The sequence below is a fragment of the Diplotaxodon limnothrissa genome, linkage group LG5 (assembly GCF_057381915.1).
Source record: "Diplotaxodon limnothrissa isolate DT_005_m linkage group LG5, D_limnothrissa_male_GT1.1, whole genome shotgun sequence".
Classification (NCBI taxonomy): domain Eukaryota; kingdom Metazoa; phylum Chordata; class Actinopteri; order Cichliformes; family Cichlidae; genus Diplotaxodon; species Diplotaxodon limnothrissa.
This window is the reverse complement of record NC_140600.1, coordinates 23,157,668-23,173,961: the sequence shown is the minus strand read 5'-3', so window position 1 is coordinate 23,173,961 and position 16,294 is coordinate 23,157,668. Positions and strand designations below refer to the sequence as shown.

At 38.6% G+C, this 16,294-nt stretch overlaps 1 protein-coding gene across 1 annotated transcript in view; it reads right to left on the bottom strand.

Annotated features, from left to right (window-relative positions):
- The window catches only part of iars1 (isoleucyl-tRNA synthetase 1), a 64,014-nt gene that overhangs the window by 12,675 nt on the left and 35,045 nt on the right, over positions 1-16,294 (bottom strand). The window contains exons 14-25 of the mRNA XM_085354287.1: positions 16,155-16,281; positions 14,106-14,179; positions 12,093-12,287; positions 11,721-11,807; positions 10,710-10,793; positions 8,866-9,010; positions 5,624-5,744; positions 5,304-5,395; positions 4,805-4,882; positions 4,147-4,268; positions 1,524-1,626; positions 654-737 (exon numbers count right to left, since the gene is read on the bottom strand). Coding sequence (XP_085210413.1) covers positions 654-737; positions 1,524-1,626; positions 4,147-4,268; positions 4,805-4,882; positions 5,304-5,395; positions 5,624-5,744; positions 8,866-9,010; positions 10,710-10,793; positions 11,721-11,807; positions 12,093-12,287; positions 14,106-14,179; positions 16,155-16,281 — 1,312 coding nt within the window. The remainder of the gene's footprint in view (positions 1-653; positions 738-1,523; positions 1,627-4,146; positions 4,269-4,804; positions 4,883-5,303; positions 5,396-5,623; positions 5,745-8,865; positions 9,011-10,709; positions 10,794-11,720; positions 11,808-12,092; positions 12,288-14,105; positions 14,180-16,154; positions 16,282-16,294) is intronic.

Here is a 16,294-nt window from a genome sequence, read left to right as displayed (position 1 = left end):
GAAAAATAAAAAGGTAAGGACTTCAAGGATTTAAAGACAATGGGGATTAGTCTGCAAGCCTGTTAAACACCTGAATTAATCCAGCTCACACCTGAATCGATCCTCACTGTCTAGTAAATAAGCACACACTGACATTGGTACACAGAAGACTTATGATATGCTCTTAAAAAAGAAAACATGCCTGTGATTGCACTTTGCAGTTGAGAAATGTGGCAACTAAGGTAGATCAAATGTTAAATAACATTTAGAGGCATGTGCTTCGCCCCTCTTTTTGCACGAAACAGACACTGAAATTTCAATTACAGCTAAAGATCCAAGTAGTGTGTGAACATGTACTCCCTCTGATGTTCATCCCCTCTATCAAATCAACAGCAGTGGCTTTGGAGTGTAAACACGGTTCCAGGGATGTTTCTCTTTAGATTATAAGTTAAATAGTACTGATCAAAGCACAGCAAAGCAACAGAATTACAGGCTGGGGAAAACCTTTGCAAGAAAGTGACAAGAAAATACCCCCTCCAACAGTGCATGAGTAAAAGCAAATCAATCTCCCCAATTTACCAAAAAACAAAACAAAAGAATGCAATATGAATACACAATACAATATAAATGTTTGAATGGTTGGGTGTTCTATTTACTTTTTCTAATTTACTTACTTCAAGTATGTATTTCTGCAGTGACTCAATGTCCTTCAGAGCCTCTGGGTCCTGGTGGATGACTACAACCTCCTTCAATGGGTACTGTAACACAAACCAAAAAGCTAAAACCAACATTAAAGAAAAAGCATGCACAATGCAAACTAGCATACACCTTCAGCTACATTTAGATAATGTAGCTGTAAAGTAAAATACCAATTCATCATAAACCTTGTTACAGTATGAAAAGTAAGTACATTTTGACACAGGGTCAATCTACTGCAATTACGAGAAAATGAGCAACAAAAAACAAAACTGCAATTCTTAAATCCTGTGTTTGGCTATATATTGGATCATTTTTTTAAAACAGAACTTTCTATATAGTATTATTATTATTATTATTATTATTTACATTTGGACAATTACATCTGTTGAGTCTTCTATGATTTTTTTTTACCCAAATTCAATAAAGAATACTACTACCAAGAAAAACAAACATAATATGGGAGTAACTCAGGAAATGATCCAGCACCTGAGTCAGACATGGTCCATATTACATCACATCTGATGGAATCTGACTGTGTTTAAATTGTGTCTCTTTGTTTTTCTGAATTCATTTCTGTTTTTGGCAGCTCCAATGGTGCTTTTCAAATGAAGTCCAACATTTTATCTGAAAGAGCCCTCTTCATAAGCTTTCAATCACATCACAAGAAGGCAATGGATCTACTGATAAACAATGTAAAATGTGCGTGAAAGTCCTGGAGAAATGAAGTACGTGACCATTGAGTAAAGACTCTTCTTGCCACATTTTAAATCATGTTTCCTATAGAGTAGATACCATGTAGATCCCAGTGGATTACAGAAGTGGATAGGGTCAAAATGGTAATCTACCTTGACAGGCAGGGTCTTCCTGTCTCTGATCACTCTGCCCAGCTCAATCACAGACTGCATCCGAGAGACGGCGCCTTCAATGCGCTTGTCAATCAAATTCTCCCTGTAAAAACAGAAAAAAATATTGAGTGTCATACTTTTCATGTTATCATATGCAGCACTGAGTGAGAGAATCAGTGTTTGGATAACTCAGTCTATTCTGTGACACCGGAGAGAATGAGATTAGGAATGGGAATACCATCAACTGAAACTAGAAGTGACTGAGCTCTGTTCATTTAAGCCACGTGACGTCAGTCTCCACTCATAACAATAACACATCCTCTTAGAATAAATATACATTATTCTGTAAAACTATGTGTAGGAAATTCTTGGGTGGACAGCAGCATTTTTACCGCTAAGAGCAATCCTCATCTTTCGTTAATGGTGATTTATGAAATTAATTGGATTATCTGTTGAGGAAAACACTAGAGAACAGCAGGGTCAGTACCGCATATATAAAAGACAGAGTTCAGAACCATCTATTTAGCTCCACTAATAAGGTACAACAAGACTTCCACCTCTGAATTCAAATTAGAGCTGTTCAGCCACTAATAATCACACATAATAGCAATATTATCCCTAACTATCTGCAGGCACACAGAACTATGCACAATGCTTGTTCATTTACTCGTGACTTGTGTCTTCTCAGTGTGCACGCCACATTGGAGTAAAACAAGAGGAGTGGGTGGCCAGGGACAACCAATCATTTAATGAGGTGATTGACGAGCGGCTGTTCCCACCAGCTGATTGGTAGCTGACCTTTGGGAGGAAGGTGAAGTACTCTCATTTGACAGCAGGAAGGACAAGCAGCTAATAAAGCATCAGCCCTGAGGGCTGCCTAAGTGACAGGGGAGATTATATGAACCATTACACAAACTATTTTCCTTATGCTAAATCAAATGGATATTTAATCACGTCAGAACTTTTTTATAGTTAAAGATGATGCAATTAAGTTTGGGCAATTAGAAATTCCTCCCAGGCATTACAAAACTGATCAGCCGCCAAGCCACAATTTTTACTGGAGTAATTGAAGTGAAAGGAAATGAAAAGAACACATTTTGTGAGCTATATCCATTCTGCAGGGCCGAAAATCAAGAAAGGGTCTGTGCAATTCTGCATGAATATTTCTCAGCCTCTTCTAAAATCTCTACTATAACACTGTCTAAAGACAGAAAAAGATATTACCCTAAAAACCCCAAACAGGATTAGACTCATTTTCTAGAGAAAACAGCAGTGAACAAAAAATTGAAAAAGTAACTCTCGATATCAAAGAGTCTTAGCCGGCTATTCCATTCAAATAGCAATTTTACGAATGATCAAGAATTGTTTTTCTTCTTTTAAAATGTAATGAGGGGCACATTTTTTAAAAACTAGGGTCACTGTGTTCAATATGTAAACAATCTAAACATTCAAAGATAAATGGATGAAGATGAAGAACAACAGGAATTAAGGGACAGAATGAGAAAAGCCTGGAAATTACAAAGAAAATACTGAAAACTTCTCCAAATCTACTTTGAAGAGTTAAGAGTTCAGTACAATTGTGATAAAGTACAGCCACACACTGTGGCTGACCCTGATTAGACTACATAAGCAGTGGATATCCTCTCAGAAAAGGAGCTAACACAAGTGTGCTTTTTGTTTTTGCTGCTGAGTGCCATGTGCCAAGAAAAGCCAATGAACCCAGTTGAACTTGGTTAGATTAAAATGGCTGAAGAACAGATTCAGATTCTTAGTTTACTTATGCACCTAAATTGCAGAATATACTTGCAGCTGGAGGTGGTTCCCCACATTCTTCAATCCTGTTTTAAAAGTTAAGTCATGCTAACCTGCTAGCCCACAGCACTTCCTCTTTTTATGACACCATGATGAACTGCCACTAGCAATGGTAGACCTTTTCTGCTTTCTGGGAGAGTTGCTGTGAGCTGGAGGGCCACTCTGACCAGAGCATGGTTCATGTGCTGCTATGCCAAACTAACCAAGACTGCACAGCAGAACAAGGACTACTGCTGCCAAGACAGAAGAGTTACTTCTGTCTTCTGTATTACTAAACGGTCAGCTGATTATCTATATGAAAATGTACTTGAATTATCTGTAGATGAGAACCTGATTTAGAGTACCATTTAATATTAATTCAAGAAAGGTTGTTCCTCATTTCAAATCGTTAAACAATATCAGCAACTTGGATTTTTCATCAATTACCCTCTATTTAGCTCTGTCTGGATCTCCAACAACTATTGATAACTGGATCTGGAACTGAAGCTACTAAATGAACAGTCAAAGGAGCTTGCAAGCTCCTTTGACTACGATGACCTGGATGACTGAGAACCTTCATAGACATACTAAATGAACAACTTTTGTCCCGTTCTATGTGATTTCTTTTCTTTTTCTTTCGCCTGGTGTTTTTGTTTTTTCCCTGAACAGCAGTGACAAAAACACCGCAGAGCTGAGTGGAGCTCAATAGAGTCCCCTCGGCTGCGAATTCTGTTTTTGTCGTATCCATGTGATCTACTGTTGACAGTAATGATAATAAACACATTAAGTGGCAAAAAAATTCCTCTCAGATTACTGAAAGGATTTTTCCAACCTGACTTGAGGCAGCATGAGATAGTGGATGCTGCTGTTGTCCTTCTCTTCGACAGAAGCAGGGTCAATGAGGTGACGCAGATTTTGGTACATCATCTCGGTAATGAAGGGTGTGAAAGGAGCCTGAAGGGGTAAAAGGCAAGAAAGCAAGTACAGAGAGAGAAAAAGAGAAAGAGGAAAATTTATTGGATGAGTGACACTGTAGTTAATTTACATTTTTCAGACAAGAAGGTCTAAAAGTCAGAAGCGCAATTTTTATGTAGTTTTTTTTCCCCCTTAACTGTCGCTAAAGATCAAACAGAATTGTGCCACTGTGAGTTTACTTCTTATGTGATTCTCTTTTATTCCAACCATGGCTAATTAACTTGCATACCACACAGCTGATCTGTATTGATCTGTGTTAGGATTACTGATTCTTAGCAAGCCTCATGCCTCACATGCAAACATCAATGTGTTATAAATAAAAACTCCTACTACTCATGAATTATTCATAGTTAAGTGTGCACACAAACACACCTTTACAATAGCAGCTTTATGCTTTTATTTCTTGCATACACAAAAGCACAACCTCACCACAAGAAATTTTCCTCATGCAATCTCTTCTCTCTCCCTCTCTCTCAGTCTCACACACACTAAAACACAGAAAGCGGATGACTCACCATCAGCCTGCACATGGAGAACAGAACACTGAAGAGGGTTTCCAGCGCCCACAAGCAGTCCTCAGTGCCACTCTCGCCCTATAAAGTTCGCATGCACATCAATAAGTTCTTTCCCCTTGGAACAGTAAAAAGATTTAAAAAATGCCCTCGCTGACATTAGTGCATGTGCCCTGAGTTGAAATGAACCAATTGTTCACAAGCATGGCTAAAAACGCACTTCTATAAAATGTTCACAGGTGAAGGATGTGTTAACGATGCTTTTAACAGTAGTTTAAATAAATAATTAATACTATTCATTTAGTAATTACAAGACTGTATTCTGCACCAAATAAAGAAAATATTCTGCAAAGTGTAATAATATCTATTATCTAATATCTATTTTTGTATACAGTAATATTTTGAGTCATCATTTAGAGTTTAGTAAGAGTGATATATCATTTGCTTTCACCCACATCTTCTTTACATAAAAACAAGAACAGATTTAGAGCTGTGATCTCACCTTCAGGCGGCGTCTATTGGTCCTGACGTACCAGTTGGTGAGCATGTCAACAAACTTGACCAAACGAGGCACAACGGTGTACAGGCGGTAAGCTGTGACCAGAAAAAACTGTCAGTCTAATTACACTGGAAAGAGAAACATCATAAATAGTTGCACGCAAGACTTAAGGATATAAGAGTTAGATATAAATCTATTAATGGTGGTGGGGACTCAACCCCTGCTGGTTTAAGGTTAGGATAGGATAAGTCTCCAGAGAATTATGAGTCATTGTCACGTAAAATGACTGAAACATTTGCATGTGTTAAGAGCGTCTGTCTCACCTTTCATCTCAACCTTGAAGAACTGTATGAGGGACTGCGTGAATGACTGAATCCATTTGTCCATGATATTGTCGCTCTTCTTTGCTGTGTTTTCATTGTATAGGAAGTGAATATTCTCCTCCTAAGACGGAAATACATACAGCCATATATATAAAATCATTGCTCAAGCACAGATGCAAATTAATGCTATTTGGTTGTCTTACAAGAGCATGAGGTGAAGAATTAGAAAACCTGCCAAAAATATGCTTCGTGCATCAATAAGAAAAGTAGAAGCAGCAGTAGTTTGGGCCGCCACGCTTACAACTCAGTCACAGAATAAAAATAAGATGGGAGTCTCCTTGTGACCAAGGAAAACCTGTGGTTACCCACTGATTATGCTGGGTGTGTTTTTTTTTTTTGTTTTTTTTTTGCTGTCAAAAACAAACTGCAAGTAGTTTAGCCCAGAGGTAGAGCATGTCACACCCTCAACCTCTGGGCAGTTCAAGGTCATCACACCAGTATCCTGGTGGGAGACAACCTATCTCCAAACAATCTTGGCTCGACTCAGATTGACTGAAATCACACTCTGACATGCTAGTGAAGGTTTGTAAATAACTTCTATTTAATTTATAAATGCAGACAGACTGCAAACATGTTGCAAACAATCTGAGCCTGCACTAACAAGCGCAAGATGCCTGCAACATGTCTCTTTGCCATAATATTCCTATAAAAAGAAAGGTTATATCTGAATTAAGCAGTTAATGTGAATTTCTGTGCATACAACTGGCCAATTCCTCAACAACAGATTGCACACAATTGCAACAGCAGACCAATAGATGACTGACTCCTTTTTATTGCTGTTTCATCATCGTTCTATTGCTGTCTTGGCGTGCCAAAGTCACTTTGAAGATGCCAACTGACTGCAAGTGGTCGCAAACCTGGCCTCCTTTTTTAAGTCACCACGTTAAAGGCAAAAAGAACCAAAGCTCATAATATGCGCAGTGCGAACTTTTTGGTCATGCCACAATCTCCAACCATTCCACCTCTTGTATAACAGCAGCATCATGGACCACATTTTTTTAAACAGGTATAAATTGCGTATGAGCACAATCCTTAAATAGAGCTCATAGATGTGGTTAGTTTTATGGGTGATTTGCAGAAGTTGTGCTGTTTTCTAAACTGTGGCACAGTCAGTTGAATAAAATAGTGGTATATCAATTTGAACATGCTGATGTGTACCATCTACAGGGAAGGAAAGCAGTTGCTGCTGTAGTTTAGATACCCGTGCCATCTCCATGCACAGTGTTATAACAGCAGTTGGCACTGACAAATCAGAAAGATATTAAGAGGCAACTGCTTCTCTGGACAAGTATTATACAGACTCTTGTTTCTGACTGTAAAGTGCCTAAAACAGCCTGATATTAAAATGGTTCAAGAACTAAGATCTGCTCTTTACAATTTCTAAGGTATTTTAAGCGTTTTGGCATTTTTAAACAGACTTGACAGCAGATAGATTGCAGGGAAATGCAGTGAGAGGATGCAATTGCTCTTAATCAAATATGTTGGTGTTCATGGGCTCTAAAGTTTGAAGACACACAGGTGCTGCACTATTTCATCTTTTTGAATCTGAACTTTTAATCAACTCATCCCATTAACAATAGCTTAATAGCACCTGACTTAAAAATTCACAGAACCCACTGTTGATGTCAGTCTAGCTTGAAGTTGCACCTTCATTCATGTTTTTTTTCTGGCATTATTGGGTTCTGGTTTTAAACTTGGATTTAAACTGTGCTCCATGACTCTCCCTAAGGACTGCAAATCTAAAAGTCATCACGAACAAGTGGAGAACTGGCAAATCGCATAATTCTCCTGTCTTTTTTATATTTAAACTTGGTTATTTCTTAAAGGCAGTTGCAGGTAATTACTATTTTCTTAGGAGCACTATGCCACATAAAGCTACTCTCAGTAAGTATCCCATTATTAGGTAAGTCAAGATACTGAGCAAATACAAATGAATAATAATAATGTTTTTTTTATATAAATATGCACAGCAGAATCTAGCTTCCAAGTTTTTCAAATTAGGCTGAAATACCCAGCCATCCATTAAACACTAATATAATATAACACTGCACAGAGACCTGCCATCTTCAGAAGTTTTCTGATGACTCTGCGGTGGTTGGATGCATCAGCAGGGATGATGAGACAGAGTACCGGGCTGTGGTCGACTCCTTTGTCACGTGGTGTGAGCAGAATCATCTGCAGCTCAACGTGGCAAAGACCAAGGAACTGATCGTGGACTTCAGGAAGACCAGGAAACACTTGACCCCTGTTTCAATTCAGGGGGTCAGTGTTGACATTGTGGAGGACTATAAATACCTTGGAGTACACATTGACAATAAACTGGACTGGGCTAAAAACACCACAGCACTTTACAGGAAGGGCCAGAGTCGTCTCTATTTTTTGAGGCGACTGAGGTCCTTCAACATCTGCCAGAAAATGCTGAGGATTTTCTATGAGTCTGTTGTGGCCAGTGCGATCCTCTATGCTGTTGCATGCTGGGGGAGCAGGCTGAGGGTCGCAGATGCCAACAGACTTAATAAACTAATCCGTAAGGCCAGCAATGTTGTGGGGATGGAGCTGGACTCCCTCAAGGTGGTGTCGGAGAGGCGGATGCTGTCCAAGATAAAGACAATGTTGGATAACACCTCCCACCCACTCCATGACATGTTGGTCAGTCACAGGAGCTCGTTCAGTGAGAGACTGAGATTACCGAAAAGCACCACTGAACGACACAGGAAATCATTCCTGCCTGTGGCCATCTCCCTGTACAACGCATCCACTTAACACACTGTTTGCTGCTACAACTACACATGTTTCTTTTCCAACTATTTATTTATGAGTGACTTATGTATGTATGTATGTATGTATATATATGTATATATTGTACTATTCTTAGTTAGCGTATTGTCTGTCTTGTCTTAATGTTGGTTTAAAATGGAGCACTGTAACAAAAAATAATTTCCCCCAGGGATCAATAAAGTATTCTGATTCTGATAATACAAGTTATTACTGCAGACTTTGGATTAACAACAACAAGTTTTTTTTTGTGCCAGCAACAACCAAATAATAATTCATTGGCGGATATTTGTAGGAAACTTACGTATTATGAGAAAGTGCTGTGGTTTGTGAAGCAGAAAAAGCTAGAGGAACACTGCAGGAATTGTAAAGATAATGAGTCTGACTTTTGTTCATTGCAAATGTACCTTCTGTAACCTTTGAACATTCTGCACCAGGAAGCGATAGGCATTATACCACGGCAGGAAGACATCCTTTAGCACATCTCGCACACCCTCCTCTTTGAAACGCAGGTTCTCTGCTCTCACTACAGGAGAGTTGATGAGGTACAGTCTGCAGAGAGGGACAGTGGAAGTGAAGGAGGTGGTGAGTGCAGATCAAATATTAGCGACTGACAATAGAGAAAACAGAGAGTATACAGGTACTGAATAAGGATAACCCCAACCAACCCCTGCTGATGGCTTGACTCCTTCACAACCATCTCGAAGGTTTACAGAGAAGGCAAATATCCAGTGACAGTTCTCTGGATGAAAGTGCCTCATTAATGCCACTCGTTACTACCAAAGTATGAAAAGAGTTTCACTTTTGAAAATCTATCTTTCTCAGTTCCATTTTAAATACACAGTGACTTTCATTTACATTCAGTCTTTCTAATGGTTGTTATTACACTACACAGCTGAGGGTCATGACTTTATGACTTACATAGAACATAATGCATGAAATTAATTTTCACATCAACAATATATGCATGATGTGACAGTTTTTATTTTAGTGTATTAGTTCATGTACATCTTGGCAAAGATGCCAAAGCTGATTTATGGAAACCAGTGAGCTATCTACAAGCTGAACCAAAGCTATGGTTTAATAAGTTTGATTTATGTTCATTTCTGTCTTACGCCACTTTGGAAGATCAATATTTGTGGATTAGAGTGTGTTCTTAAAACCTAACACAAGCGATTTTCTTTTAAAATTCTGTTAAGCACATTAAACACACACCAGCAGCCAATCAGTGTATGGAGGTATGAGCAAAAGTCTCTAAGCAGCCCCATCAGCTCCCAGCTGCACTGACAAAAGAGTCTGAGTTTTGTCCAAAACACAGTTAAAAATGAAAAAAAAAACTCTCTATAAATGCTAGGAAAACATTATCGGATACTTTCTGAAAAGTACTAAGATAAAGTTATGTGACAGTGTGCATTTTCTCAATATAAAGTTGCACATGTCCATCCTGAAATGCTTCAAGGACATTTTGTGCCAAAACCTGTTTTTACCAGCAGCAACCATCACAGTGCAAATTAATTTCTTGCCTCCATTAAAGCCACAGTTGACAAATAACGCATATTAGTGTAATATTCTCTGGCAGGCATCAGCACACTGATGGACATTTTTTTGGGGGGGGTTCTGTAAGCAAGCTGAATGATGATGAAACTTCACGCAACAAGCAATGAGTAATTTTAATAGCAGCAACACTGAGATTCATTTGGAAGAGAAAAAAAAAATACAGAATAGGCAGAATCTCCGACTGCTAAAATATGTAGGAGACGTAGTTGTCACTACTCAAAAGTACTAAAAAAAAAGTCCTTATAGTCTGTACATCAGTCTGCCTTTTGAAGCTCACTACACCATAATGGTTATACTGTAAGCACTGATTAAAGCCAGAAAAGTGAAAAATGAAGGTCTCAAATAGAATCCAATTGTTGCCTTTTTCCTCTTCATTTTAGCAGCTCTCTCCCCATCAGTGTATATGTGAGCATATGGTGCAGCTGCATAGTGGTTTATTCATTAGGCCATATGGCCATAGTGCTCTTCCTGCTCGGGGCAAAGGAGAAAGAATGTATAAAGAGGGGCATTTGTATGCATGTAATGTGCATGAGTGTGTGTGTGTAATGTATGTAGGAGTGGGCCCATTTGTATTTAAGCAGACAGCAATTCAAACTTTTTAAAACAAAAACACAAGTGAAGTTAGCCCACACCCTGCCACCGGCGCACACAAGCACTCACGCTTCACAAACACACACTCGCTCACAGAGCTGACCTGAGGGCATCAGCTCCATAGCTCTGCACTATCAGTCCAGGATCTGGGTAGTTCTTCTTGCGCTTGCTCATCTTCTGTCCATCGCTGTGGGATTGAGACAAGCAAAGTTATTAAAGCACGCATGCATTAAAGTGTATGTTGGAAACCATGCACTTAATATTCAAATTAGTCAAGTCCTTCCAGGTCAGTAGGCCGGCGAACATAGAGCTGCACTTAGACCCCAAGGCTGCAGAGAAGCAGCGGGTCTGAAGCCTAAATGCTGCATACACACATCACGCTGATTAAGAGTAAAAGGGGAGAAGAAAAACAAAGATGGGATAAATAGGGGGAAGAAAACTAAAATAAAAATGGTGGTAATGAGGTGAAGTAAATAGTGGATTTAGTGGGGGGAAAGCACAAAACACAATATGTGTTGGGAAATAGAAAATTTCTGCACAAAACGTGCAGGAAAAATAGCCCGGAATATTTGCTTTGTCAGCAAATCCTCTTAAAGAATGAAAACAAATATGAGCCTGCTACTGAATTTTATTCTGTTCCAAAGACCTCAGTTCTCCTCTGTGTACATGAAATATCCGTTGATTACTGGGAAAATGAATAGTGAGGTTTATTTGAGTCAGTCCCAGTTTTGCGATCCTGAAGCCATGATTACTCCTCAGTGCACAATTCTTCAGCTCAAAATCGCCCCAAGTGCGCAAACGAGTTTGCCATTAAGTCTCGAAAACTACACATTAGTGATGAGTTTGTGAAAATTAACATTTTAAGAAGAAATGAATAACTGGTATATAACAAATGGTATTTCAAAGTTATCAAATATCAGGAGACCCAAATACTTATGCAAAAAATGTGTTATTCTTTAATTAAAATACATTTTACGAGCTCATTTAAAGGAGATGCACTATGTTTACTTTCATTAATTAGTAACAGCATATTTAGGGCAGATAATGAAGAAAATAAAAACGGGTCACCGTTTTGAGTAAGTAAACTGATGTTTTGTTAAGCAGACAGACTTACCTGGCAAGCACCAGTCCATTAACAATGACATTTTTGAAGGGTGGTTTCCCAAACAGGGCTGTGGAGAGCACCAACAGTGTGTAGAACCTACAGTGGGGTACAAAGACAAGTAGGTCAGGGAGACAATAACACAAAATTAATTTGTTCTCTTGGGTTGGACAGAGATTTTGAAAATTACACTCTTAATAATATAATTTCATACAGTTAAAAATAAATGTACATCATATTTCAGCAACACACTCATCCGAACTGTATTTCCATCTGCCAATGATCTTTTCTCATGATTTCCCTAAATTAAATTACTCAGGGAGCTCTCTATGCGTCAACTTCTTATGTGTCACTCATCAGTTCACTCATTCATCTTCAGTTTACCATCCTCTGGTCTGGTCAATGCCTTCAGCAATGAAGTCTGCTGGGAAACTGTCCTCAAACTCCTTCCTGTTTTCAAAGGGGTAGTGAACCTGAGCGTAAGGCATACTCCCACTCTCGAACCAGCAGTCAAACACTTCTGTGATCCTCCGCAGCACGCCCTTACCACGCCGTGAGGGGATTGTCAGATCGTCGATGCTGTGCAGATAAAGCAGAAAAAAAAAATTAACCAGCAGAAAATAAGAAGAAGCAATTACAGCTGGACTTCTGTTTCATTTTGAGTTTGGTTAGCATCACAAGGCACTTCTTAAACAGATGTGCATTACATGGAATAAGGTTTTGAGGCATTTGGGCTGCAGACCAGAACAAGGATTTTATAGGCTTTCACTGTTGAGAATGAGGTTTAAGAGGAGAACAATGGTAATATAAAGCTGGCTCTTACTGGATTAAGCTTTTTTATTACAGCTTTGGGTAAAAAAGGGTATAGAGTTTTCTTTTCTTTTTTTACTGGTTTACTGATCTGGTCAGATTCAGCCAATAAATAAAATTGGTTATTTTTTGATAAATTAAGCTAACCTGACACAAACAGATGCACCTGAATATTGTCTTAATTATCAAGTGTCAGATAGCAAGAAAGGCCCCAAAACCCGTTAAACATTTATTTATAAGAGCAAGAACAAAAAAACATTAACCCAGGACGTCCAAAGAAAAGTGGATTAAGCAGTTACATAAAAGTGCTTTTCTATTCTTAAGAAGCCTCTTTTTCAATTTACTGAAGGAAGGATGTGAAAAATAAGTGAAGTTAACATTTTCTGAGCAGTACATCAGCTCTTATTTTTGCAGGTTGTTATGCAATGCAGGCAAAAGTATAATCTTCAGTATTTGATCACGCCACATGAGCATCTTTTCATAGTTTTTGGTTTGTTTGTTTTTTAAATAAAGAAAATTATTTCTTTAAAAGGTACATGTTAAGGACTGGTTAGATCAGAATTAACTGTTGATGAACTATGTCACATCCATGGTGTAAGTCATCATCTACAGTTGGGTAGATGAGTCTGAGGCAAAATATTAACCTTGATTTCTATCATGAAGGGCTGGGGTGAAACTGAAGGGACATTTTGGCATCATCTGGCTCCACTCATTCCAAAAAGGTTAGATGAATATAAAAATAACATGCCAATCATATGCTATGGCCTTTGAAGTGACTGGATCTCAACCAGGTGCACACTAATGGGAAATTTTGGACCAACATGTTAAGCTAACAAATTCAGCAACCACCATCAAAATACCAGATGAGTAAAAACATCTTTTTGAGAAACTGTGTTAATTCATCTATTAGCGTTCAAGAGATTTGGAGAATCAATGCCAGGGTGCACTGAAGCTGTTTTAGTATGCCTCTAGGGCTAGTTTTTAATGATGCACCCACACTGAGTTGTACCATGGATCCAGGTTTTTGGGTCTTGAAAGATGAAGTGTATTAAAAGTCAGGTTATCTAAAGGTGTGCGCCTAAGGTTCTACTAGATTTTAAGTTTTTAGAAACATTGCAGACTTTTCAGACATTAAAAGACAACATCCAATTGACTGCTAAATGGCTAATCAGATATTCTTTAATTAGAGTCTCTAATCTTGAAAGCTGCTAAAATCATTCAGATTACTGTTACAAACGTCATGCCCTGCATAGAAAAACAAACATGGAAGCTTGGTGAAAGCAAGCCCTTTCTCACTCATCAATTAAAGATGGCCAGCCCTGTGGAAGCGATTAAAGGCAATTAGTAGATGAAGGGCGGAAGAGAAAGGTGATCTATGCACAACAACACCCGTCTGGTTCAGGAAGACAGGTCACATTCGGGGAATCTGATGCAGAATTGAAAAATAAACTTGCACAATGACACACACGACCTCACAAAAAGGTATCACCGTGCGTCGATTCCTGTACAGTCTAAGGGTGTGACTCACTATTACAGTAGTAACACTGAGTACGTGTTCAACTGGATAGCTGCTCATTTGTGACTTACTTTTCCCGATGCAAATCAGTCACTTTGATTCCAGTCAGCTCTTCTAGTTCGGCCATGGATCCAATGCAAACCACCTAATGAGTATCCACACACACAGAGCATATCTTCAGTAAGCAAAAAACCCCACATTCATTAAATTTTTTATAAATATTAGAAAGTTAATCAATTATATAACCAACTGATCAACAGAAGAACATCTCACTTACCAACTAAACATAATTTGATGCTTCTCTGTTTTGAGAATGTACCAACTTTCTTTTTTTCTAGCATGAAAAATTATTACTTTTGTTTTTTTGGTCTGACAAAGAATTCATCTAAATAAATTCAAATATTTCACACTGTCTGAAACCACACTTTAGGCCCTATACACCAGCCCACTGAAATAACAAAAAAGTGAATTTATATAAAGCAGCAGATGTAAGCATTAGATTAAGTGGATAGATGCAATTTTCTTGATGATAATAGAGCAAACAACCCAATCACTTTTTATTTACCGTGCTCCTTCTGTTCAAATTGACTATTATTATTTGGCATACTCCTTTATTTGTTTTCTTACAAATTTTAATTAAAGAAAAAAAACACTGCAGTTGTATTAAGTACAGCTATTGGCAAGCGTCACATTATGTTAGAGAAATACATATTTTTGTTGATTGCAGTATACAATACAGTGCATTTTGTTTAAATCACAGCTGACACAGTTAAACAACTTTAAGTAACAATTTGAGAGCTTTGGTTTTTAAAAATGTAACAAGTGCCTGTTCTCAATCCTCTCTGATAGCAAATTTTACATGTTTGTACTGTTGCACGGAACTTAAAACTAGGCCTACACAGCTCCCGAGTAACTTTACCTTCGAAAGTATGGTAAAGTGTGTTATCTGGTCTCCCCAGAGAGCTAACCTGTAGGCTCCGCTCTAGTTTTACTGGAGCACCAGGTAACATGGCCCAGATACACCACCGTCAAATGCAGAAGACAGAATGATAAAACAAAAACATACCCAAAAAGCCAGGAACACAGAGCATCAGAACAAAAGAAAACAGCAATGATGAGACTGAAATTGTACTGAAACGTATAACGCTCGCTCACGGCTTCAGATTTGGGTGTGTCATTTGTTGCAGTGGGTGAGTGAGGGAGGCACCAGGGAGTGCGAGTGTTCTGGAAACAGTCAGAGCTATTTCCAGCAAGCAGGTCGCTGGCTGTCCCTCTTTGAGCCAGGGGACTAACACTTCATTTTTCAAATGCTCAAACAACCCAATTCTGACATCTCTATTTGGTTCAGTCTACTTCACATAGTCAGCTGGGTTTGGCAAGGAGCGTCCATAACAAAATGGACACTTACAGTCTGGCTCGCTTCTTCACTGTCTGCTTCTTTTAACTCATTCATTTATTATCCTCCCCTTTTTTCACCTCTCATTTTTCATTTCTATTCTGACCCCTCTTTCTTGCTGTGTTTTTCAGTAGCTTCTTTACCACCACCCTCTCTCCCAAAAACAGAAGCCATTTGTCTTGAAAGAGCTTTGAAGTTACCTCAACTGGCATGAAAAGAAACCAAAGACATTTTAGTTCATGATTATTTGCTGTTTACATTAATGAATTATTCATGTGTTGAGTTTATGGAGGCACTCTACAATGTGCTTAAGGGTAGCTAACTGCAACACGGAGTCGTGCTACACTCTCTGGCTTGACACCATGGTCACCTCGCTCTGCCATGCCAAAAAGTCTCTGCTACACAAGCCTCCACATACACAAATATTTTAATATGCTAAATCATTACAGAGAAACATTTTCACAGAAGCAATTTCTGAGAAGAACTGATTTCTGTAATATTGCAGCCCCAGTCTTTTCTATGATAAATAAAGTGACAGTTTAACTTTTCAATTATTGCCTCTGTTGCTTAGCCCAGATTGAACTCTGAGCGCCACCTCTTTAGAAAAGAAGAACTATCTTGGTATTTGGTAAGGACACAAAATGTGTGATAAAGTATAAAGACTTATCATCAGCATTAAGTACTCTATTAAAGAGTAAGAAGTGCATGTATGTGTTTTCCTGACCTCCTCAAAGTCATCGCTGACCCAGATGGGGATTGGTGTGCCCCAGTAACGGTTCCTTGAAATTGCCCAGTCGCGTGCATCTCTCAGCCAGTTGCCGAAACGCTTCTCACGCACAAACTCTGGAACCCTGCAGAGACACA